The sequence below is a fragment of the Pleurodeles waltl genome, chromosome 2_1, assembly GCF_031143425.1.
Source record: "Pleurodeles waltl isolate 20211129_DDA chromosome 2_1, aPleWal1.hap1.20221129, whole genome shotgun sequence".
NCBI lineage: Eukaryota > Metazoa > Chordata > Amphibia > Caudata > Salamandridae > Pleurodeles > Pleurodeles waltl.
The window spans coordinates 827,719,265-827,744,955 of NC_090438.1; the positions used below are offsets into that span (position 1 = coordinate 827,719,265).

At 47.0% G+C, this 25,691-nt stretch overlaps 1 protein-coding gene and 1 long non-coding RNA gene across 4 annotated transcripts in view; one reads left to right on the forward strand and one right to left on the reverse strand.

The window, feature by feature from the left end:
* LOC138259203 (uncharacterized) overlaps nucleotides 1-19,669 on the reverse strand; it is a 208,446-nt gene extending 188,777 nt beyond the window's left edge. For 2 of the 3 annotated variants that reach the window (XR_011198670.1, XR_011198671.1), the window contains exons 1-3: nucleotides 19,295-19,669; nucleotides 8,956-9,053; nucleotides 3,612-3,709 (exon numbers count right to left, since the gene is read on the reverse strand). This is a non-coding gene — a long non-coding RNA (uncharacterized lncRNA). The remainder of the gene's footprint in view (nucleotides 1-3,611; nucleotides 3,710-8,955; nucleotides 9,054-19,294) is intronic. The other variant, XR_011198669.1, reaches the window with a different exon arrangement.
* A 1,801-nt stretch (nucleotides 19,670-21,470) lies between these two features.
* SOX4 (SRY-box transcription factor 4) lies at nucleotides 21,471-25,411 on the forward strand. Its single transcript, XM_069218768.1, has one exon. It carries the CDS (start codon nucleotides 21,998-22,000, stop codon nucleotides 23,192-23,194), a length of 1,197 nt encoding a protein of 398 aa, XP_069074869.1. The 5' UTR covers nucleotides 21,471-21,997; the 3' UTR covers nucleotides 23,195-25,411.
* Nucleotides 25,412-25,691: the final 280 nt, after the last annotated feature.

The following is a 25,691-nucleotide window of genomic DNA, read 5'->3' on the forward strand; positions in this document are numbered from 1 at the left end:
ATCTCACATTTGATGATGGACCACAGGTTCTCAATGGGGTTCAGATCAGGTGAACAAGGAGGCCATGTCATTAGATTTCCTTCTTTTATACCCTTTCTTGCCAGCCACGCTGTGGAGTACTTGGACGCGTGTGATGGAGCATTGTCCTGCATGAAAATCATGTTTTTCTTGAAGGATGCAGACTTCTTCCTGTACCACTGCTTGAAGAAGGTGTCTTCCAGGAACTGGCAGTAGGACTGGGAGTTGAGCTTGACTCCATCCTCAACCCGAAAAGGCCCCACAAGCTCATCTTTGATGATACCAGCCCAAACCAGTACTCCACCTCCACCTTGCTGGCGTCTGAGTCGGACTGGAGCTCTCTGCCCTTTACCAATCCAGCCACGGGCCCATCCATCTGGCCCATCAAGACTCACTCTCATTTCATCAGTCCATAAAACCTTAGAAAAATCAGTCTTGAGATATTTCTTGGCCCAGTCTTGACGTTTCAGCTTGTGTGTCTTGTTCAGTGGTGGTCGTCTTTCAGCCTTTCTTACCTTGGCCATGTCTCTGAGTATTGCACACCTTGTGCTTTTGGGCACTCCAGTGATGTTGCAGCTCTGAAATATGGCCAAACTGGTGGCAAATGGCATCGTGGCAGCTGCACGCTTGACTTTTCTCAGTTCATGGGCAGTTATTTTGCGCCTTGGTTTTTCCACACGCTTCTTGCGACCCTGTTGACTATTTTGAATGAAACGCTTGATTGTTCGATGATCACGCTTCAGAAGCTTTGCAATTTTAAGAGTGCTGCATCCCTCTGCAAGATATCTCACTATTTTTGACTTTTCTGAGCCTGTCAAGTCCTTCTTTTGACCCATTTTGCCAAAGGAAAGGAAGTTGCCTAATAATTATGCACACCTGATATAGGGTGTTGATGTCATTAGACCACACCCCTTCTCATTACAGAGATGCACATCACCTAATATGCTTAATTGGTAGTAGGCTTTCGAGCCTATACAGCTTGGAGTAAGACAACATGCATAAAGAGGATGATGTGGTCAAAATACTCATTTGCCTAATAATTCTGCACTCCCTGTATTTTCTTCCCATTCAACATCATTAAAAATACTAAGAATGTGTGTTGTATCCTTTATATAGGAAGGCAAATTTTGTACGATGGGTTTCAGAAATACATCGACATTTTCCGACAATCTCTCCGTGGGACCCCCAATGCCTGAGACTATAGGTCGACCCGGTGGAAAGGGTAACTGTTTGTGAATTTTGGGTAAAGTGTAAAAGCATGGATATCTCGGTCTTACTACCTTGAGATACACATACTCATCCCTGCTTAATAAATTCGAGTGATGCCAGATCTCTAATTGTTTATTGATGGTGTCACATAACTTGAAAATCAACTTTTCATAACATAAGCCATCATCCAATTGTGCTTGTATCTCCTGCTCATAATCCATTTTATTCATAATGACCACATTCTCTCCCTTATCTGCTTGCCTTATCATAATGTGGTCATTATGCTTAAAATCTTTCAATACTCTTAGTTCACCCTAACTCAGGTTGGTTGTAATCCTACGACAACTTTTTTTAGATTTGTGTAGATCCATATCCCTACAAACTAAATTCAAAAAGGTATCCAAATTCCTATAGTCCAATGACTTGGGAACCCATTTTGATGTACACTTAAGACCACTACTTATGCCAGTATTACATGTAATATCCAAATCTGCCAATATCTGAGAAAAAATAATGGGTACTTCCTCATGTTCCGAAATAGAAAGCAATGTGGCAGTGTCAAATATATCCTTGATCGACAGTATCTTTCCTTCCACACTTTGTGCTGAATTCTCCAACCCTTGCGGTCCCATAGGGTTCAACTTAAAGAATTTCTTTAGTTTAAATCGTCTGATAAATTTAAATAAATCTATTTTCGATCTACATAAGTCCCCCCGACTTGCTGGACAAAAACTATGTCCCTTCTCCAGTAATGAGATAATTTCCGATGATAATGTCATTTCCGATAAATTCACGATATTTATACCTGAAACTGTCTCTGACTTCGCATTCCTTTGTCCCTGGACCTGGTTATCATGCCCACTTTCTCTATTGACTCTTCCTTTTCTCCCATTCCTTCTGATCTTCCTGTAATTTCCTTTCTTCTGCTCTGATCTCGGTGACTTTGTTTCACTCTCCAAAGTTCCTGTAAAAAAACACTCCTGCCTTCAGACTGCACCTGGGAAGATATGCTTGCTACACCTTCTGTCTCACTTTCACTCGATACTGGTATACTCAATGATGTAGATACTGAAAAAGGGTTTCATTTCTTTAATATTCTAAAGTATAATCTATAGTCAGGAAGGGAAGATTTTGACTAATATCTAATAACACAGTGTGTCTATAGCTTTTGTTATTCACCTTTGATCTGTATGGTTACACTGTTCTCATAGAGTTGGGCATATGCATGGTTCGAATATTTTCTCTTTATTAAATATATGGGATGCACTAGAAAGTGCATGAACACGTGAAGAGATAATTATATAAATAATGGAAAGAAAAACACCCTACTGACATACTCTAGGCGTAGGGACTTTCGAGTAGGAACATTGAAACAGGGAGTATTTTTGTAGTGTAAACATAAGGCATTTAATTGATAAATAACATTGAATTGATACAACCGTTTGCGCTACAGCGCTATGTCTTATTTTTGTATTTTATTGTTAGTGCTCGTTTTCGTCTCAGTGGTTTAAAGTATTACTATAACAGGGTGATGGGCAGAAATGGAGCCCTTCTTTGATTTTCATGTTGGCTTTGAGGACGGGTGTAACGGGCGAGGTGCCGATCCCGGGTCCGAAGCTCACGTCGGGGAAGAAAACCGATACCCCCGGGGCACGGAAGAGGATTCCCCTATAATGACGTATGACGCTGAGGGCGTCATAAAGAGAAAAAGAGAAGACGGACGGAGAGAGAGTTCGGAGGAAAAGGAGGAGCCGAGAACGCGGAGAAGCCGAGGAGAGGAAACCACCATCACCCAGGAGCCGGAGGAAGAGCGAGAAAACACCGTGGCAGGAGAAGAGAGCACGAAAGGAGAACCCGCCATCAACCAGGAGCTGGAGGGAGAGGAAGACACCGCCAGCAAAGTAATCGAGACGGAGGGAGAGACCCGGAAGTCGGGACGCCTCGAGGAAAAGGAGAACCAGTGGGCGACCCCCAACCCGACTGAAGAGAAATCGGGGGACCATCTACGTGCCGGCCGCGCCCCTGGAGGGACGTGGCCCTCCCAGATACGACTATACCCTGCCTGGCAGACTCTGTCAGGTTGGCTCACAGGGAAAAGAGGGAGGTGGGGGGAGGAAAGGGAGGACGGGGAGGTCCTTTTAAAAGAAGGGCATAAACCTGCAAAGAGAGGGGAAACCCGTTTACTTAACCCACGGACTGGGACACCTCCCGAGAAACCCTAGAAAGGAGAGAAGGGGTTGTCTGGGACAAAAAGGGGGGGAGAGAAGGCACAATAACTAAATAGAGAAACCCACCACAACCAGCACCGCCGCCCCTATCTATTTCACAACCCCTACTAACCCCTATCTGATTTCTTACCTTAACCCTACTTCAATTTCACTTACCTGATTATTTTTATTTTTTATTTTCTTTTGGGGAATACGGGCGACCGGAGGACGGGAAACCAGACCGCATCAAGACGGAACCAAGACACCACCAGAGCCTGGAAAGAGAAAAGAAAAGGGGCTTTGAGGGAACAGAAATTAGGGCCGATCTTGTGAAGAGGAACAAGAGAGGACTGGCCAAGATATAAATAAAACAGTTATTATTCCCTCAAATAGCAGTGCCTGTCGCATTCTTCCAATATCTTACATACGTCAGATAACGAACCCATTTACAGTGGTGTCAGAAGTGGGATATTGGAACAAGCGACAGGAGAATTCTAGAAAATGGAGGGTGCACCCACAATGGCCGATATGATGCAGCAACTGGCTGAGGGCCAACGCCATCTGCAAATTGTATGGGAGGAACAACAGAAGGCAGCCAAGGTGGAAAGGGAGGCTCTGCAAAATGCACTTAAAAGTCAGGCCACTATCATGGCCAACAATCAGTTGGTACATGACAACGCAATAAAAACTTTGACTGATACCATTGCCGCAACTAGGGTACATCCAAATGTACCGAGTTCCGTTTTGCAGAGATATCAGGAAGGCGAAGACCCCGACGCCTTCTTTACTAACTTTGAACGCGTTGCCCTTTCAGCCACCTGGCCGCAGGACAGATGGGGTCAATATATCGCTCCCTTGTTAACCGGGACACTACAAGCAGCATATCAAGCGGTTAACCCGGGAGGAACAACGCCCTATCCGGACATCAAGAAGAGTATCCTAGAAAGGGTCGGCTTTGATACAGAACATTATCGGGTTCGCTTCAGGAAGGCCAAGTGGGGCCCCGCTGAGAACCCTCGAGCCTTATATTTTCGGGTCAAAGACCTAGGTCTCAAATGGCTTGGACCCATAGGGACGAATAGGGAAGACGTTATCGAGGCCGTCCTCCTAGAACAATATTTAGATGCCCTACCCACCAATACTCGCCATTGGATCAAGCAACACCCAAACCCCGACACGAATACTACTATTGAGCTGGCCTGCGCTTTCCACCGCTCCCTCGAATTCAAAACACCACTCCCGCGGTTGTTACCTCAACCCGTTAGGCAAAACCCGGGACAATCCGCTGCCACGGGGAAAAGGCCAATAGAGGAACCGGGGAGAATACGAGGGATGGAAAAGCCATATGGGCAGCAGCCCCAATGTTTTAGTTGTGGGGAATGGGGACACATTGCCCGCTTTTGTCCGTTGAAGGCCGGAAAACCCGAACCCATGGAAATAGGGGTTACGAGAGGCCGGGTATTCTACACCGGGGGGAAAGAAACCCAATACAAAAAGATAGTGTCCATTAATGGAAGGGATACGTTAGCGCTCATCGACTCCGGATGTAGCCAGTCCGTAATTAGAGCGGACCTAATTACTGAGCATAACCTTGACCCGGATTTTACGGTATCCATATGCTGCATTCATGGGGAAACAAGGGAATATCCCCTAATATGGACTACTTTTTTTGGGGAAGGAAAGGAGACCCCCATACGGCTGGGGGTAGTTGAAGGCTTGGTGGAAGAAGCCATCATAGGAACAGACTTTAAAGACTTTCCGATCCTCTTAGACAGCACACAGAGTAAGAATGACCTGGATGCCTGGTTGGGAAGTGCCCCTTTTTCTGAATTAACCCTACCAACCCCGGTGATCCGCTATAAACCCACTAAAAGAGAGAAACGAGAAGCCAGGAAGTCCTATGGAAGAGGAGATATGAACCACTATAGTCTTAATGCACAGGTACTCGCCCTCGTTGGTCTCCCGCCCTTCCGATGTAGTCAAAGAGACGATCCCAGTCTGATCCATGCCTGGAAAAGCGCCAAACCTCGAACCATAGATGATAAGGGTCCCTCCTTTATAATAAATAGAAATCTGCTATATCGGATCACCAGTAACGAGAGAGGGGAAAAGAAACAGTTATTGGTTCCCGAACCCTATAGGCAGCAGGTGTTGCATCTAGCCCATAATCAGCCGGGGGGTGGTCATTATGGGAGAGAGAAAACCGAGGAGTACCTTTTAAGGAAGTTCTACTGGCCTGGGGTTTTTTCTCATATCAGAAAGTTCTGTCAACAATGCCCTAGATGTCAGTTGATCGATCCCGGACCCAAGAAAAAAGCCCCCCTACATCCTCTTCCCATTATTGACGTACCTTTCTCTAGAATAGGAATGGATCTAGTCGGGCCACTTCTACCGTCTTCCAAGGGATACCGATATATCCTAGTATTGGTCGACTATGCCTCTAGATATCCGGAAGCTATCCCCCTAACCAGTATTAGCACCAAAAGTGTCGCCAACGCCATGATAAGTTTCTTCTCACGAATAGGGTTTCCCCGAGAAATATTGACGGACCAAGGGACCCAGTTTATGTCCAACCTAATGGCTCAGATCTGACAAATATTAGGGATACGACAGCTAAGGACAGCGGTTTACCATCCCCAGACAGACGGATTAGTAGAGAGGTATAATCGCACCCTGAAGACCCTCCTGAGAAAGACGATTTCCGAGTCAGGTAAAGATTGGGACAAGAAACTTCCCCTAGTGTTATATGCGGTCAGAACCCATGAACAAGCCTCTACAGGACATAGTCCATTCGAACTGCTGTTTGGGTGACAGCCTAGAACCCTATTGGACATGGCAGCTGAACTATGGGAGGAAGACGAAAACGGGGAAAAGCCTCTCCTAGAATACACTAGCGAGTTAAAGTCTCGACTACAAACAATATGGGAAGATGTGAGAGGGCATATGGAAAAAGCCCAGGAGAAACAGAAGCGATACTATGATAGGAACACTCAAGTGCGATCTTTTGTAGAGGGAGACCGAGTATTAGTGCTTTTACCCAGTTCAGACAATAAACTCTTGGCAAAATGGCAAGGACCATATAAAGTAATAGCAGCAGTAACTCCTGTTACCTATAAGCTACAACTAGCAACTAATCCCAACCGATTTCAGATCTTTCATGTTAACTTACTAAAAAGATGGGAGGAATCACAGGTGGACCAAAATATAAACTGTTTAATTAATACAGTTAAAGAGCTAGAAATAGGGTGGTGCCCCACGGACCCCCCCTCAAGGGGCGAGGTACCCCTCCGAAATGCGAAGTTAACAGTGCAACAGAACCAACAACTAAACCAACTCCTTAATAAGCAGCCCCACATATTTTCCCCGATTCCAGGTAAAACAGGTCTAATCCACCACCAGATTATAACCCAACGGGAAAAATAATCCGGTTACGTCCCTATCGCATTCCCGAAGCAAGGAAGGTCATAGTTGAAGAGGAGGTAAAAAAGATGTTAGACATGGGAATTATAGAGCCGTCCCAAAGCCCCTGGTGCTCCCCGGTGGTATTAGTGCCAAAACCGGACGGATCTATACGTTTCTGTATCGACTTTAGACAAGTCAATGCCGTATCCCAATTTGATACGTATCCTCTTCCCAGGTAGACGAACTTCTAGAACGGCTGGGTAAAGCTAAATACATGTCTACCCTGGACCTAACCAAGGGGTACTGGCAGATTCCTTTAGCTAAAGCAGATAAAGAAAAAACGGCGTTCTCCACCTCTTCCGGTCTATATCACTTTAAGGTACTTCCCTTTGGACTACATGGGGCCCCCGCCACTTTTCAGAGACTCATCGATACTATATTGCGACCACATACCAGATACGCAGCCGCCTATCTGGATGACATCGTTATTCATAGCGAAACCTGGGAAGACCATTTATCCCATTTAGAACTGATCATTAAAGCACTGGCGGCGGCCGGATTGACCGCCAATCCTTCCAAGAGCCGGCTGGCCTTCAATGAGATTCCCTATCTGGGGTATCATATTGGAAACGGGAATATTAGGCCACAAATGAGTAAAATTGAAGCCATTTTACGCATAAGCGCACCCAGTACAAAAAAAGAGATCCGTTCCTTCCTCGGACTAGTGGGATATTATCGTAGATTCATACCCCACTACTCTACAGTGGCCGCCCCTCTCACTGACCTTTTGAGGAAAGGTCAACCTAAGATCATCACAAGTTTAACGGTTCTACAGTCCCATAGCTATCGTACCTTACAACGATGTCTAACCACGCAACCGGTATTAAAATCTCCTGAGTTCAGCCGTCCCTTCCACCTCCAAACAGACGCATCGGACGTAGGCCTGGGTGCAGTACTTTTCCAAAAAGATGAAAATGAGATAAGCCATCCAGTGGTTTTCATTAGTCGTAAGCTATTTCCACGGGAACAGAACTATCCCATAATAGAGCGTGAGTGCCTGGCCATTAAATGGGCTGTGGAAAGTCTTCAATATTACCTCCTAGGGAGGTCCTTCCTTTTATACACCGACCACGCACCTCTTACCTGGCTCTCGAGGTATAAAGATACCAACGTTCGCATTTTAAGATGGTTTATGGAGCTTCAACCTTTCTCCTTCCAGGTTTGTCATCTCCCTGGGGACCTTATGGGGCAAGCGGACTATCTGTCTCGATTTCCGGGACCTGGGGGGCTCGAACAGCCCCATCCAAGGGAGGGGATGTGTAACGGGCGAGGTGCCGATCCCGGGTCCGAAGCTCCCGTCGGGGAAGAAAACCGATACACCCGGGGCACGGAAGAGGATTCCCCTATAATGACGTATGCCGCTGAGGGCGTCATAAAGAGAAAAAGAGAAGACGGACGGAGAGAGAGTTCGGAGGAAAAGGAGGAGCCGAGAACGCGGAGAAGCCGAGGAGAGGAAACCACCATCACCCAGGAGCCGGAGGAAGAGCGAGAAAACACTGTGGCAGGAGAAGAGAGCACGAAAGGAGAACCCGCCATCAACCAGGAGCTGGAGGGAGAGGAAGACACTGCCAGCAAAGTAATCGAGACGGAGGGAGAGACCCGGAAGTCGGGACGCCTCGAGGAAAAGGAGAACCAGTGGGCGACCCCCAACCCGACCGAAGAGAAATCGGGGGACCATCTACGTGCCGGCCGCGCCCCTGGAAGGACGTGGCCCTCCCAGGTACGACTATACCCTGCCTGGCAGACTCTGTCAGGTTGGCTCACAGGGAAAAGAGGGAGGTGGGGGGAGGAAAGGGAGGACGGGGAGGTCCTTTTAAAAGAAGGGCATAAACCTGCAAAGAGAGGGGAAACCCGTTTACTTAAACCACGGACTGGGACACCTCCCGAGAAACCCTAGAAAGGAGAGAAGGGGTTGTCTGGGACAAAAAGGGGGGGAGAGAAGGCACAATAACTAAATAGAGAAACCCACCACAACCAGCACCGCCGCCCCTATCTATTTCACAACCCCTACTAACCCCTATCTGATTTCTTACCTTAACCCTACTTCAATTTCACTTACCTGATTATTTTTATTTTTTCTTTTCTTTTGGGGAATACGGGCGACCGGAGGACGGGAAACCAGACCGCCTCAAGACGGAACCAAGACACCACCAGAGCCTAGAAAGGGAAAAGAAAAGGGGCTTTGAGGGAACAGAAATTAGGGCCGATCTTGTGAAGAGGAACAAGAGAGGACTGGCCAAGATATAAATAAAACAGTTATTATTCCCTCAAATAGCAGTGCCTGTCGCATTCTTCCAATATCTTACATACATCAGATAACGAACCCATTTACAACGGGAATGTTAGTCCTCTTTTTATGCTGTTGCCTCGAGGGTATAATTTGGGGAAACACGGGTGCTGCACGTTTAGCGTACTCGCGTCCGTTTCAGAGTTGTTTTGCTGTGGAACTCTGTACTCTGGAATGTTGATGAAGTGGCGATTTTGACAAATAAGGTAGGATTTAATAGCTTAGTTTTACGGTGAGTCAGTATACTTGGAATAGATTTAAATTATCCTAACGATTTTAATTGAAGATAAGAATAGATAATGTAATTAAGTTTCTTCTTGGTCATTTCTCTGTTGCAGGGAATTATTATTAATTACACTCAAAAACATTTTTTGTTTGGAAGCTGTGAGTACAATATTGACATATCGATGATCATATCAGTGGAGGAAATTCCGATGACTTGAGTTATTGTGTTCTTGAGGTAACTACAAAAAGTTGTGTGGGGGCAGGAAGCCTGTTTGATTTCACGCACTAGGTATGGCAGTAAAGTATGTGGTTTTCAATTTACTAACGCTTGCATGGAAGTATTTGTGAAGACCTTCATTGGTGCAATTATGGCAACATTATGGTTGGCACGTGATTTGCTCTCTCTATATACTCACGTCGGGTGCATGTACACACTAACATTTTGGCACTCATAATTGAGCACAGTAACTAGAAGTGGTGGAGTGGGGTGTCCATTCTCTCAGAATTGGGAGATGTAGTAATTAATATCGCAACTGATTGGCCGGTCCATGGTGACTACTGCTGTTTTGTATTTAGAGCGTGGGAGGTTTAATTACATGGCAACGATAGAGTCTCAGCCCTGAGGAAGTCAACTGACGAAACACGTGTTGGCTGTGACGTCTCTACGAACAAGGATGGAAAACGAACTAACCTTTTTCACATGGAAGTGATGGATTAATACTGGATAACTTATTGATACAAACAGACTAATAGAGGACTACTATTTGGATCGAATTTATTTCATTTTTGACTGCGAATTTTATGGTGCGGACGGAGGAGGATGATAATGAGTAATGATGACCAATGAAATTTGAGAGAGGAACTCTGCTTTGATTTAAATGTATTGGAGAATATTGAAAAAAAAATATTTTGTTTAAATCCCACAGATTTTATTGCAGAAGCTAATGAATGAACATTTGGGTCAATTATGATATCAAGTGTGAATATTTGGGTGTGTACCTTTCTCTAGTCTGATTACATTGCATGGTTATGCAGCATCTGAAACTATAGGAGATTGTGAGTAACAGTACTGCTAATTTAGATGAGTTTAACGAGTGCCGCAGCTTAGAATTTGTTGCAATCCTGTCCTAAATAAATGACCTTTTACACTAAACGGTTGTCATTGAATTATTTCCCGATGAAGGGGTCCGCAGAGAGAGAGACTTGCTCTAGTCTCTCTGCGGGTACGTTCGGGAGAGGGAAGTGACGACGCAGGACAGGATTGGCGGCAGGTAGGTGGGGGTGGGCTTTAGGGAGGGAAATAAAAGGGGTGTTGGGGGAGGGAACGGCCTCTTTTCGCGCTGCTCGTCGCGTGATTACGATTTTGGCCACCCGGCAAAGCATAAAGGTGTGTGAGATGAACAGAGAGGTTGGATGGGTTGAGGGTAGGGGTAGGTGTGCTGACCGTCAGTTAGGGCAGGTTTGTGATGAAGGGCAAAGCAGTAGAATGGGGGAGGGTGGTGAGTCAGATGCGGGCTTGGCTACCCTTCCAGGGAATAAACAAGCAGGTGAAGGATCTGAGTGTGGGGTACGCACGAACCAAGTAGAGCATGAAAGGAATAGGGGAGTGTGTAGGGGAATGGAAGCGGAAATGCGGGTTTTGAGTGAAAGGATGAGCGAGGAAATGTTAAAGGGTGGGCTTTATTAAAGTTGGGGTTTTAAATTGAAATTTAAGATTATGCTTTATTGTTGCAATCCTGTCCTAAATAAATCACCTTTTACACTAAACGGTTGTCACTGAATTATGTCCCGATGGTGGCAATCTTTCAATGTAAGTGCCCTCTTGTGCATTCAGGCCAATATCTTGGGCAGCAATATAGTAAAATAGCGGTAGTATTACAAAAGCTTTAACTTAGGAGTACAATTATCGGAGAAGCCTTTCCTTCCGTTGGGGACAATAGCTCATCAGTTTTTCCCAGCACACACACTCTCTTGGTTATGTGCGCTTTGATAAGGGTATTCCTCATGCCGCACAATGATTTTTTCATTTACGGTGACCCCGCAGCGCCTAACTTTGAGCTGGATACTTTTGACCCGTGGGCACACGCTGTAGTAGCCTTTTGATTCTTCAGGTAACTATGATCTCATTCCCAGATTCGCCTTTCTTTGCTCGTGGCCACGGGAGTAATACTGTTAAAGCTTTTACACTTACTCCTGTCGCGCAAATGTGCGTAAACGATTTAATTTCCACAGTACTGTCAGCAAGAACGCTAGTTATATTTTATCTGAGCATTCATCTGGCATTATTAATATATGGATCCCGTATGTAAAATCCCTGCATGTTCTGTTATTAGACGAAGCGCACTAGGGCAGAGTATAAAAGGAACCGGCTGTGTGCCTTTGCTTTAGAAGAGGGCCTATTGTCATACGGCGGGGAGTTTGTATGAGCCAGGCCTGTTCGCTGATTCTCCAGCCTGCCCCACCATCTGTAGTGTTTATAAGGAAGGGCCTTCTCTTGGGTGCAACAACCGCGTTTCCCCAACCCCTTCCGCCCGTGCCTAGGCCGGGCTGTAAACTAAACACTCTAATGTGGGGACATCGCTGCCAACTCAGCCTGCTACACACCCTGGCCTCCAAGCCGAAAGTGGAGGGCAGCCAGTCAGGGGGTGTGCTTTCCAAATGTTTCTAACACCGACGCTCTGGTGGTTGACACAGATTGCGCAGAAAATCATGATATTCTTGTTCGGGGTGTAATACAACCCCCCCCTGCAGCTTGGAGATAAAGGCAGGCTCAATAGCACAAGTAGTGGAATCTTTAGTTAGTACTGCAGCACGTGGCCGGTGCCAACCACGCCAGGCCAATTTTATTTGTTTCTTTTAATTCTAATTTTATTATTGGTAAATATTATTCTCATTTAGCCACATGGGTCAGAAAACGCTCCTCGTGACATTTTATCTACGCGTTCTTAATAGAGTTCACGGCAACACTTTATTTTTTTTAGGATGCACACTGGCGTAAATTACTTGCTAGTATACTCTTCCATAGGAAACCTCGTTACTTAAGGCGAAAGTCGCCATTCACATGTTTCATTTTTTTTTTTTTTTTCAAACGTTAGTGCACTGGTCGGGGTATTCCAGGCACTCTGCGGTTCTTTTACTGATAAAGAAGATCACACTATTGTTATTGTTACTTCTGCTTAGTTTAGGAAATCATTGCTCCTTCTACTTCTTTGTTGTACAATTTCTAATGCATATTATCCACGACTTCAGCAGGCTGTTTTCACCACAGGTTAAAGTTTCTCTCTGCTCATTGGTGACCATAGGATGGGGTCCTAATTTTCTTGAATGGTGCCCCGTGACTTTCGCTCTCAATTAAATGGTTGCCCCCACATCAACAACGCTGAAACGTTCCATAGTGATTCCTGACACTTATTTCAAGGTTCTTCCAATTTCCTACATGGTTCCAAAGAGTGAAGCTTGAGTTCACGCTGTTAGGAGAGAATAATAAGCGTCTGCAAAAACCTGGACTGGATACTAAATAGGAATGTACCCAAAATTATGAGATTCATCAGTAACACGAGTTTTCTGTCTTTGCTTACTTAAATTATTAGAGAGGGACCAACAACACAAGGCCTACATCTCAGTGTTCCTATTTACAATGGCTATTTTAGGGATGTGCAGATAAACTTTTAAAAATAAGTAAGGCCAGCAGATAAAACAGCCAGGTGATTATTTTATGGGGGCCGTAGTTGCCTGGGGTGGTGTATTCATACTAGTCTTTATTCTTGCCTTAAATAATATACGTAATTTCTATTGCGTTAAGAAAAATGTCCATGACTCGTTACACTATGCTCGAAGAGATACAGTCTAGGCAATGCTTTACCATTTTTGGGCTTTGCTCTGTCATCTGTTTAAAGGGGCATGACTTGAGGTAAGCCTGTGGCGTGCAGGGGATCCACAATCTTGCACGGTCCCCAAAGGTCTGCTGAATATCTAGCGTATTTGGGAGACTCCAAACCACCACCTACCACAAGACAATCACATTTCACAATGGGGGCATCGCGTTGTCATTTAGCTCTCAAATAGGAGGATAATTTTTGACTGAGTGTATTCGTAAGGCAGCCACGCGGCTGAAAAAAAGCATTAAGTGAAGTAATACTTTAACCAACTGTCCTGGCGGGGTGTCCAAGTTTTCATTCCGCACAGAGTGCACAGGAGTTGCTTTCATATCCTTTGGTGTGGCAGATTAAGAGCATTGGGTAGTTAATAAACTCATACTTTGAGTATATAACCTCTGCAAACAATACCACAATGGTTGGTTATGATCTGTGGACAGATGTGTGAGTTCTACAAGTAACTTGGGCTAACTGGGGGACCCAGATGAAGAAAATAATTTAGTCATGATGGCGTAATCCTGTGAGACATGTTGAGAAATAAATGCATCACTAATATAAAGGCTGTTTAGTCATGCTTCTCAGGTATCCAATTGTCTTCTGTGACAGCATCAAATTGGAAGACCAGATTGTCCCCTGGTACTGCATAAATGGATCTAGTTGGGCAGGAAACTTTTCACCAGTAAGGCAGCGGTTAGTAGGCATCATACAGACAGGGATATAGCTTCTATTAGTGCAGCAGGTACTGTGGGACCTGGGGGATATACTGGACCCCGAATATTGCTGTCACTCAAACAGCAGCCACTGGGCCCACATCCTTCCTTGTGCAGGAGCTCATGACACACTGGCAGCGCTACTCCATATGAATTAATTAATCAGATTTTAAATTGTTAGTTGTGACCCCCAACACAACAAGCATTCTACCAAACTCCCAAGAGCACAGTTCATTGATTCGACTATCTGTAGCTTTGGTGGAATGCACATTGTTCTGCCTTGGTTCTTTAGGTTTACCACTGAGAGGGAATGATTTATAGCATATATTTTATCGTACAGTTGTCAGAAACAATATGCAGGTTTCAATGCCTTATTTCTAAACTAAGCGCTCGTTTTGAAAGCTGGGTTGTGTATTCTACTGTCACAATTAGTAGGATATGCTGCAGTATCAGAGCTGGAAAGTGCTTGCAAAACATTGGTATTTTGTACGGTGTCTTACCGCACACTTACAAGGCCATAATAATGCCTCACTTGAGGTCTACTGGTTAAGGTACTGCAGTAACAATTGTAAGATCAAGGATGAAAGTCCCACAATGATAAATTTCCTGTCCTGACTATCATCTTTGGAATAGCTTTCCTTTGAGGTTCCTGGTGTTTCCTTGTTCATATTTCAAGGAAGTCTCAGACTCATTGCGTTACACATGCAGTCAATGTTATATTTTCTAACCTTGATATTTTCTGGTCAGGTGGCATGGAAATGTTTACCAGCTATCTCTACTGGAAGAAATTCTGTTGAAGGTGGCTGTTTTGTTGCAATCAAGTTCGCCATCCAGTGGTGGGTAATGAAGGCCCCTGCAGCCTTACTGAAAGTGGGGCAAAAGCCTTTAAGGGGTCCACATTTCCGAGAAAGGCCAATCAATTGGCTGGTATGTGGGCCAGACATGCGTGCCCGGATCACATTCTGCATTGGCTCTAACTTTGCAAGAGCCAAAGAGCACATTTTAGCTTTTAACAGCTCATTACCTATTTTGCAATTTCCTTTAATATATGGTATGCAATAGGCTGTCTTCTTAACAGCTGAATGCCCTGATCCGGTACCTTGATAGCCTTCACATGGTCATTCTCTTGTACCAGGCATGGCATTACCTGTTTTCACGCTCTGGGCTCACTACCATATGTATGGATAGAGGCTAACATACCACATCCACTGTATTGCTTCTCTTCCCCGAGAATTAATTTCATGATATAGTTACGGTCCAATTTGGTATGCAGTAATTGGCTTATTCCCCTTCCGATAATCCTCAACAACGACTCAACTGTCATTCTTTTTTGACCTTGTGCAAAGCTTGGTTACCTTTTATACAAGATGGCGCTGTGCAAGTAACACACAGAGACATTTTGTGCTGCAGTTCAGTGTCACATGATTAACAAGGGTTTCGACTGAGCTGTAGGTTTGTCACCGCCTGTTAATTTAGGTACAATTTGGTGTTGAGCGATGTGGGTCTAGCCTCTAATTGGGAATGTAGATGTGACCCATCTCGTCCTTTTCTCCTTCATCATTGGCCTACTGTATGACCTATGCCAGATCTGTTTGCAAGTCTGTGACACAGTTGTAGTTGAGAGTCGAAGAGGCTCTGCCCTGAAGGACTTCACTTTCTTTGCTGCGGCCTTTGAAAATATATTGCCTTAAATCAGGCGGTTTAAGACAGAATAGAATTAAATAGTGTTTGTGGCTAGTCACACAAAATCCGACCCAGCTGGTGGGCATTTATGCTTTGTGACCAAAATCTATTAGCTTGCAGATAAATCGGTTAGCTTGCAGATATAAAGATGAGCCAAGTTATTACTAACAAAGTGTTTGTGTGTGGAGAAGGCATGGAAAAGATGAACAGCCAGGCTTTAATCTTTAATTTTTCCTAAAACAGGCGTCTAGGGCCAAGGATGCGGGTGCATGTCATACAGACACATCCTGGAAGCTGAGTCTGCCAGACTACACACTGCTCAGCATTACTGATCTATTATAAAGAATCATTATAAAGAATCCCGTCTCAACCTCAGGCAAGAGAAGGAGGTACAGCATTTTCCTACAACAATTTTACTAAATAACAGCAAATAATCCATTCTGTTTATAGTGAAGCGAGTGAGGGTCAGGGTGAGACCAAGGATGTGTAGAGTAGTTAATTTTTTCACTAATTTGCTCCTCTGATTACAAAGAGATTCTAATTAAATATAGGCCTCAGCACATACCAATTGGAATATGGGGTCTAGGCATAATTTCCAATTGAAGTACAGCAATCTTGCTGAAGCAAGTTTCATTCAGGATTTGAAATCCCAGTGGGGATCCTTAGCTGCACTTGTGATGTAGTTGTTTTGATCACTCCCCATCACAAACATACCCTCTCCATGACTTGAAATACTTTTTTTTTTTTTAATCAGTTTTACATTTGGCTTCTTTATTTGCATGCAATTTATTCATTCATTACTATTATTTCATTTTAAGCGCACACGACCTGTAAAGGGCATCATCACAAACTCACAGTTCATGGTTTTCCGATTAGCAATGGGTTTCCAGTCAATACAGACACAAAGTGACGTAGAACACCAGAAGTACCTTGGGATATCCTTGGGCCATGGTCAGTTTCAGAAAGGGTGGGCACGGGTTGAGCCCAAGGCAGCGAACATCAGGCTACCAACAGAATTTGGGGCTCTAAGAAAGATGTTTGACGTACTAGGGAATACGGGAACCGCCAGATATGAATAAACAGCATTCGCACTGGCATTCTTTGGTGTCTTCAGATTAAACGAGCTGGTGGGGCCCTCCAAAGTAGACACAGCTATGAAAACTCTGGCAGCCCAGGACGTTGAAGTAAGGGGCAAAGAGCTGCACACCTCGATGAGGAGCTCCAAGACAGGCCAAGGATGGAGGGGCGTGACCATCCCATCATCCTACGTGCCCAAGAATGGAGCAGGTACTGTCCAGTTGTAATAGTGCAGCAATACAATCAACTACGCCTGCGTACAGCAGGTTTCTTTCTCATACACTCACATGGCACACCACTAACTCAGTTTCAGTCTGCAGAACCCTGGCCAAAGCCTGGCAAAAGGCGGGTTACATGAAAGATGGATAGTCAGCACATTCTTTTAGGATTGTGGCAGCCATGACTGCATTCAAGGAAGGCTTACCAAGCAACAGAATATAATGCATTGGCTGCTAGGCATCTGACTAGTGCAAGCTGTACAGATGACCATTGGTGGGGGTGAGGGTCCAAGGGACATGCCATACATTAAGAACTGAGAGCTGTACAAGGTGGCACAAGGGGTTACAAAGAAAAGGCAAGGTCTGAGGTGGCAGTATTCTGCACCATAGATAGTGGCGGAAAACCAGGGTGTGCCATCTCATCCCTCAGTGAAAGCTGCAGCACCGACCAATGGCAAGGGCTCAGCTGTGAACTGATATTTAGACAAAGGTATTGATGCAATTTGTAAATGTGCATAAGAATGCGCAAGACAGAAGCTCTCAATGACATTTCAGATGCTTTAGTGTGTGCGGTGATGAACAAATGTTTGAGCATAAAGTGTGTTAAATGAGGGACAGGAGCGTGCCGTGCCCCCATCACGGGAAGAAGCTCATGGGAAGGTGACAGAGGTTGCGACTTGGTGAACAAGAGCATACCGCATAAAAGGACATTATTACTTCAAATCACATTTTCTAAGTATTTCTTTTCTTTGCGCTCAGGTACAAGAGTATGGGTTATCAGCCGCTCTTTTGAGGCTACGGCAGCAAGATGGGCGAACTTGAATGACATGGTGAACAAGGGCACACAGTATGGGCAGGAGCTAAAAGGGGGCACCATTACCGTGAGTCCCATTAACTAAGTATTCCATGTCATTGCGCGCAGGTACAAAAGACTGAGTTATCTGCCACTCTTTCATGTCTAGGGCAGCAGGATGGATGAACTTGTATGAGAGGAGTGGGCACCCAAGCGCATGTGACATGGATCAGCACCCCTGGCATGACGTGGGGGATGCAGGAACCCAAACTAAGGCACACCCTGAGGGCAGGCGAGAAGGTGCCCGACATACTGGTGTTACACTTAGGGGTAATGACCTTACCACACTTGGCAGGTGCCAACTGCTACACAACATGAGGGCTACACTGATTAGTCTGGTAGCGGACCTGGTTCCCTGCGACATCATTTGTCTAAAATAATCCCCAGGGGTGAATGGCAAGGATCAGTAGGCCACCCTAAGCCATGGCGAGTATTTTGGGTGATCCTAATGCAAAAGCGATTAATGCCCCCATCAGGGAGAGAAGGGGTCGCTAAATATGAGATCGTCAGGCCATAGGGGTCATGAGAAGAAAGTGACGGCAACCCCTTCATCCTGTAAGGGGCAGTTTGTATCCTGACAGCTGGGGGATGGCCTTACCTCGCTCCGTGGTGGCATGAGTGCAGCAACCACTAAAAATCATTGAGCCATAGCCCCAGTACGAAATATACATCACTGGATGGATAATTAGTCGGCAATGTGATGCTCGGTGGCTGGAGATGGTTTCAGGATGAGCGTCAGCGATTAGTCCTAAACGGCGCTGCAGTCAAAAGGTCTTCCATAAATTAACCCTACCTGTCTACTGCATAACAATATGAATAAACTTGCGACAGGTTTTTTTTTCCCCAAAAACAGCGTGTGGTCAGTTTTTATTCGTGTGCAACTGTATGTTGGTCACAAAAATATTTCTGGAGACATGTCTGACGAAAAAAGTGCTAGGGCAGAGCTTTAAATGGAAATAAAGAAATGTAGGTACTCACTTTTTAGAGTACCTATTTGCTTCTGAGAAGCGCCAGTACTCTCCCATTAAATGCATTTCAGCAGTGGTGAGAAGCGCAGGTACCCCCCTTTCCAAATTAAAGAAGGGCAGGTACTCAGTACCGGAGAGTACCTGCCCATTTAAAGCACAGGGCTAAGGGTGGAAACGCTAGAGTAGATGTCTTACAGCACTGTAACTCTTCATGTGCGATCACAAAAGATAATTTTCGAGTTTTACTTTGAAGTAAAAAAAGAAACCTACTGGCTCTACAAAGCTCATCAATTGGTGTTTCTGACTTTTTTCCATCTTAACATTACATCTTAAAGGCTGACGCGCTCCCTAACAACAGAGGGGAAAATAAAAAATGCTTTAGAGGGTCACAAGCCCTCTTGTGGAGCAACGAGTAAGATACTGCCGGAAACGGGATACAGAGAAAGGAAGGTGTTTGCACTGAGTGCTCTACAAAGTAGACGCGGTGCAGCGAGCTTGTCACCTCAGTCGACTGTGCTCGCCTCGGCTGCTCCCAGTGCTTACACGGAGGGAGACCCAGCTCTGCCCCCCAGCGTCCTCTCTCTCCGCCAGTGTCGAACACAGCCTTGTGTGAACTGTCACCCGGCTCAGGACACGCGGGGAGGGCGGGGAAAGGCTCCGTCTGCAGGCGCTGTCTGGAAGGCGCGTGCCGCAGGCGTCGACTTAAGAAGGCCCTCGGCGAAAGAAAAAGAACGATTGCTTGCCAACCAGCGCCGCGGTCTCAAAACCAGAGGCTTAGTCCACGTTTCAAGGCTGTGAAGCTTGGTGCGCCACACACAACCACGGTTGGTCCGTGCAGCGCGACACACAACCCTTTAGACCCTAGACGACTGGTGCTGGCCCCGGCGTCGGAGTACAGCCCCAGAGTCCCTCTTCAGAGAGTAGCAGGCCCCGCCCCGCGGGAGGAGACTTGGGAGGCCTGCTACCTCCTCTCAGCCCTGACAGGGCCTAGGGTTCCGCCCACCGCCGTTAGTAAACAATAGCGGCGTGACAGGCCCCGCCTGCCCCGCGCGCAGCCGCCAGGGCAGCACGTGCTTGACGTCCGCTGTTGTGGGTATGCTGCGCGCGCCAGAGGAGGAAGTGCACGGAGAGGCGGCTAACAAAAACACCTGTCCCCAGGGAACGAGAAGGCAGCTTAGAGGCACTGCTGGCCAGAGACGTTACAAGAAGTGCGATAAAAACGACCACCCAGAGCAATAACCACGACGCTAAACGTGTCAAGGTTGTCACGAGAGCAACCAGATGTATCACTTGCCTATTGAAATGCAGTGACCTGAATTGAAGTTTTAACGCCTGACCATAAGTTGATTTAAAATGGAGGCACGTTAAGGCATGAGCCACAAAGTAGGGTCACGTAGAGGACTGTGGGTGACTAGAACCGGCGTGGCAAAATCATTCCAAAGTCATTCCGCCTCAGATGAAACACCCGATCACCAACCCAATCACAGCTTGAGGGTTGCTGAGGAGCTCTGGGGAAGCTCCAAAGCTAAATATTTGATCCTAATAATTCCCAAGCTTACTGTAGGTGTTATCACTGCTCGGTTGCATTGGAACAGGTGAAAGAAGTGACATCTCCTACTCCTGAACTACTCTGCATAGGCTGTGAACAGGAGTGCTACGACACAGCTGGACGAACTCTATAGGCACGACAGAGCCCTAACCAAGCTTCAAAGCGCTCTAGGGCAGTGATGTCTGAGTTACAATTTAGTTTCAAAACCTGATCTCAGCATCCATACTCTTTAAGAGGTTCAGGGACCAAATACTTTGTGTTGTATTTTCTCTTTACGTTGTGAACCAAAGGTGCCTCGAACACGTCTGTAATTGCCAGTCTGCAATGACCATCTGCATTTCACACGGGGTAATTGAGCACTTGTACCATGTTTCCCCAGTATCTGTTATATGCATTTCTTAAACATTTTAAAAAACGAAACAAATGCGATGTGACTTGAAGAACGGGGGACAGAATCGGCAAGAGGCATGTGATTCCGAACGTGGGAAGCGGGTATAGTCCCCGTCGAAGGTTGTCAAACATATCGAGTTCTCAGGACAAGTATCGTCGAAGGTAACAAATCATCCTATGTGTATTTTTTGAAGCAGAAACACTCGTCAGTCAATGCATGAGAGAACAAACGGGACGTTCTTCAGAACCAAGGAACAGGGGAGCTGGTATGACAGTCCGTGTGACCCTGGCGCCGGCACCGCTGCCCTTCTGTGGCTTTTGATCAGTGAGAGCTGCAGGAGGGCACGCGGATCCCATCATTGCTGCCTGGCAGGCACGGTCTCTGGCTCCCCAGCTCTGGCAAGAGTCCATGTAAAGTGCGCACGCCCACTTTACCTCCCCTTCACCCCAACTCCGGTTACAGAGCACGCCCCCCACCCTTTAACACGTTCGTGCATCGCCCCTGAAAAAACAGAAGGCGGCTTCCATAGTCCTCACATAGGTTCACGTTAAACCCGAAAATCTCAGCCGCCGCTCGTGTCCCCGTTTTCAAAAAGTTTGCTCTGTGGCTGGGAATGAGGTCAGCGACAGAGCCTCTCATTGCACGCGGTGATTATTATTGCATCGGCTGCCGAGCCAATGGCTGCGGCGGAGGGCGGGGCTGCGCATGGAGAAGCGTTAGATACAGCGACTGATTGGTTAGCGCCTGCCCGGTGAAGGGATAAAGCGGCGCGAGGCAAGCAGCCGGGGCGCTTCAAGCAGCTGATAGAGGCAGGATATATGTCAGACCGAAAGATAGGGGCCAGCACAACCTCAGCAGATCACCATCCTGTGCATGCAAGGAGCTCACACGTGAGGAGCTGCCTACTCAGGCACAGCAAACTCCCCCACTAAATATACCAATAAACTAGTCCTGCCCTAGTGGAATTGATTTTTTTTTTTCATCTTTTTCGACTTCACATTTCAAGTCTCTCAGACACAGACTGTCCAAGCCCGGGCTGCACGATTCTCTTCTCTGCACAAACTGTCTGCTTACTTGGGTGTTTCGAGGAGGGCGCGGGAGCCTTCAACCGCCACCGATGCCTCATCAGACGCCGGCCCCCTCGTCCTGATCGCCGGCCTCTGTCGCCCGGTGACCTGAAACGACCGATTGTGAAGTGACTTACACGGGCGAGTCCCTGCACCCTTGTGCTGTGCTCGGCTCGCAGTCCTGACATCGCTCTCACCATGGTGCAGCAAAGTACCGCCGCCGCCGAGAGCACCGAGGCGCTGCTGGCTGGGGACTCGTCCGACTCTGGCACCGGGATGATCGAGCTGGGGGTGGCGCAATCCCCGACACCGGGCTCCACCGCCTCCGCCGGGGGCAAAGCTGACGACCCGGCGTGGTGCAAGACTCCCAGCGGGCACATCAAGCGGCCCATGAACGCCTTCATGGTCTGGTCGCAGATCGAGAGGCGCAAGATCATGGAGCAATCCCCGGACATGCACAACGCCGAGATCTCCAAGCGGCTGGGCAAGCGCTGGAAGCAGCTGAAGGACGCAGACAAGATCCCTTTCATCCGCGAAGCCGAGCGGCTTCGGCTCAAGCACATGGCGGACTACCCCGACTACAAGTACCGTCCCCGGAAGAAGGTCAAGGCAGCCAACCCCGCAGCCAAACCGGGGGAGAAGCCGTGCGCCGCCGGCGGGAGTGCCAGCCTCAAGTCCGCCGTGAAGAAGAGTAGCAGCGGCGCCTCCTCCAAGAGCGCCGGCAAGCCTCACCACGCCAAGCCGGGCAGGTCGTACCCCGAGCCGCTGTGCCTGGATCACCATGCCCTGTACAAGTCTCGCACCTCCTCCTGCTCCTCCACCACCTCCAGCGGCAGCGGCGGCTCCACCGGCCGCCTGCCAGACAAGAAGCCGCCGCAGCCCAAGCGTCTCTACGTCTTCGGCAGCGGGCTCACCTCGTCCTCGCCCATGGCGGTGCCGGCCAGCCCCTGCAGCCCCACCGACCCCGGCGACCCGCTCAGCCTCTACGACGAGTACCCGCCGCTGCACGACGAGGACGGCGGATCCGCCTCCCCGGGCTCGCCCCACAGCTACAGCAGCACTGGCAGCGGCGGCGACGGCAGCCTGCGCGCCCCGTCCCCGGCGCCTTCCACCTCCTTCTCCACCGCCTCCTGCTCGTCGTCCGCCTCCTCACACTACTCGTCGTCCTCGTCGGACGAGGAGCTGGAGGACGACCTGCTGGAGCTGAACCCGAGCCCGGGCTTCGAGAGCATGTGCCTGGGCTCGTCGGCTCTCGACCGGGACCTGGACTTTAGCCTGGAGGCGGGCGCCGGCTCGCACTTCGAGTTCCCCGACTACTGCACGCCCGAGGTGAGCGAGATGATCTCCGGGGACTGGCTGGAGTCCAGCATCTCCAACCTGGTGTTCACCTACTGAGGGGCCGGCGGGACAGGGCACAGCCGCGCGCACACCACAGCCAGGAACCCACCCGGGGACAGGGGGCGACACTAATCCCCCCCGCACGACCCACCTTTGTGTTTCCAAAGGGACTTCGCTCTGCCTTCGACAGCGGGAACGGCGAGAAGAGCCAGCCGCCCGCCCTGCACCCCTGCCGGCTCACTGACACGGGCTGGAGAGGGGGCGAGGACGGCACTTTGCGGGCAGGTGTCTGGGGCCCACCAGAAAAAGCAGTGCTACGTTTTCTTTAGTACTTGCGTTTTTAATGGACCATGTTTCCTTGAAGGAGCCCAGACCAAAACTTGGGAGAGTTCCAATAGCAGGGATTGCCCCGTGGAAGACGGGAGCTGGATCCACTCTCCCGAGAATGACTGTTCCTCCCTGAGCAGGGGCCAGAGGGCGTAGGAGGACTGGCAATCGCCCCTCTAGAACTGGAAACTAGGCAGGGAAATAAAAAGTAATAATAAAGACTGAGATGGATTTGCACGTTAACCGAGAAGGCAGCGCGTATGTTTTTTCTTGCTCAACCTCTTGTATCAATGACTTTTTTGGACACTAAGACACAAACTTTGCAAAGGAGACTGTTTTTTTCCAGTACGCCAATTTATCGTATTTATGTGGTACAAGAAAGGGGCGCGATTCTTTTCACACCTTTTCTTTCTCTGATTCCGAATCGCGCCGGATGATTTCGATGGTGGGTTGTTTATTCTTAGCATGTTATCCTGTCTGTCTTTCGAAGATTTTTTCCTGTCGAGACTGTGGAACAGTTAAAAATAGTGTTAGGGTAATACGCAGATAGATGGCGCTATGTTTGATTCCTACAGACACAAATCACCAGCTTTTTTCTGCTCTTAACTCTTTAAAGGTTTCAAACGCAACTCAAATCTGTGCTGGACTTTGAAAAGGAAATCAGGACCAAATGTTTCTCAGAGTATGTATGTGCTATTCCTTGGTAGGTGTAATCAAAAATACTTGCTTTTTGCCACACCGATTTCCATCCTCGTGTAATTTTTTTCCTTCTCGTTAATGTACTCAGATGCCATGTTATGTGGACATATTTATATACTAGCCAAACATTTGACTGTTTTTTAAAATAAATTTTGTTTGGTAGTCTCGTTGTATAAAACCCGCACCCCATTTATGTCTCCTTCGCGGAAGGGCTAGAGTTTTATCTTTTAATTTTTTATATTTAAATGTAGACTTTTGACACTTTTAAAAAAGAGAAGAGATGAAAACGTTTGATTATTTTCTCAGTGTATTTTTGTAAAAAAACAAACAGAAAACAGATCTATAAAGGGGTGTTAAATCGGTGTACATTGCTGTTTTGGATTTCCTGATTCTGGGGACTTGGGAGACGCCGGGTTTGGTATGCCACAAATCGCCTGGCGTCTCTTTCCATGTTTACAACACTTGATCTGCAGGCTATTTAAAGTGACAAGATCCCTTACCCGGCGGTGCCCACTGCTCGCCTTTACTAATACAACAGTATCCATGCACTGTAGCTGGACATTTTTCACAACACACCCTCTGAAAGTGACTTAAACACGCCGTGTTAAACGCTTTAAAAGCAGGTGGCGCATCCACACAGCACAAGGGATCCTGTAGCTTTAAACTTCAAAACCCACATCTTTTTGCACTTTTTTACATACACACAACAAACAAGAAGACGTGCCGTTTTAAACCACTGGATCTATCCTAATGCCGATTTGAGTTTGCGACACTATGTACTGCGTTTTCATTCCTGTATTTGACTATTTAATCCTTTTCTACTTGTCGCTGAAAAATATAAATTGTTTTTAGTCTTTTATGGCATGACGATAGCATATGTATTCAGGTTATAGCTGTTGTGTTTTAAGATTGAAAAACAAGAAAGTGAAAACATCTTTGTACATTAAGTCTGTATTATAATAAGCAAAAAAGAAGATTGTGTGTTTATGTATGTTAATATAACATGACAGGCACTGCTAGGACACCTGCCTGTGAAGGCAGATCTGCTTATGGTATTCTTTTTTTACTTTTTTATATAAATCATCCATCCTGTGCAATATTGCTGTGTAGAATATTACTGTCTTACCACACCACAAACCATTGGGAGGGGGCCATGCCAGCTTATGTCAAGTTCACTGCCTGTCAGATTAATGCTTTCTGTAAATAAACCATTTTTCCGAAAAGGAAATAAAATCAGCTGGAACTGAACCCTATAAAGCGACTGGTTTGATGCTTTGTTTGATATTGCCTCTGCCTCTCCAGCAGCTGTGTCCGCGGCTGTATTGGCGAGTGGCTGCATTCATAATTGCGAGCTCCCCCGCCGTGTTGATCAGGGTGCAGCCCTGCACTCAGACATGCATGCGTTGTGTCTGCTGAGGAGACTGGCAGGCGATGATGTAATGGCTGTGAGGATGGATGTGTGCGCGCGTGCCGTATGCGGCATGCTCTCGAGGAATTTTCCAGTACAGTATGAGAGACCTTAGCAATC

Coding starts and splice junctions, on each gene's coding strand:
- SOX4 (XM_069218768.1), top strand. CDS start 21,998: ATGGTGCAGCAAAGTACCGCCGCCGCCGAGAGCACCGAGGCGCTGCTG.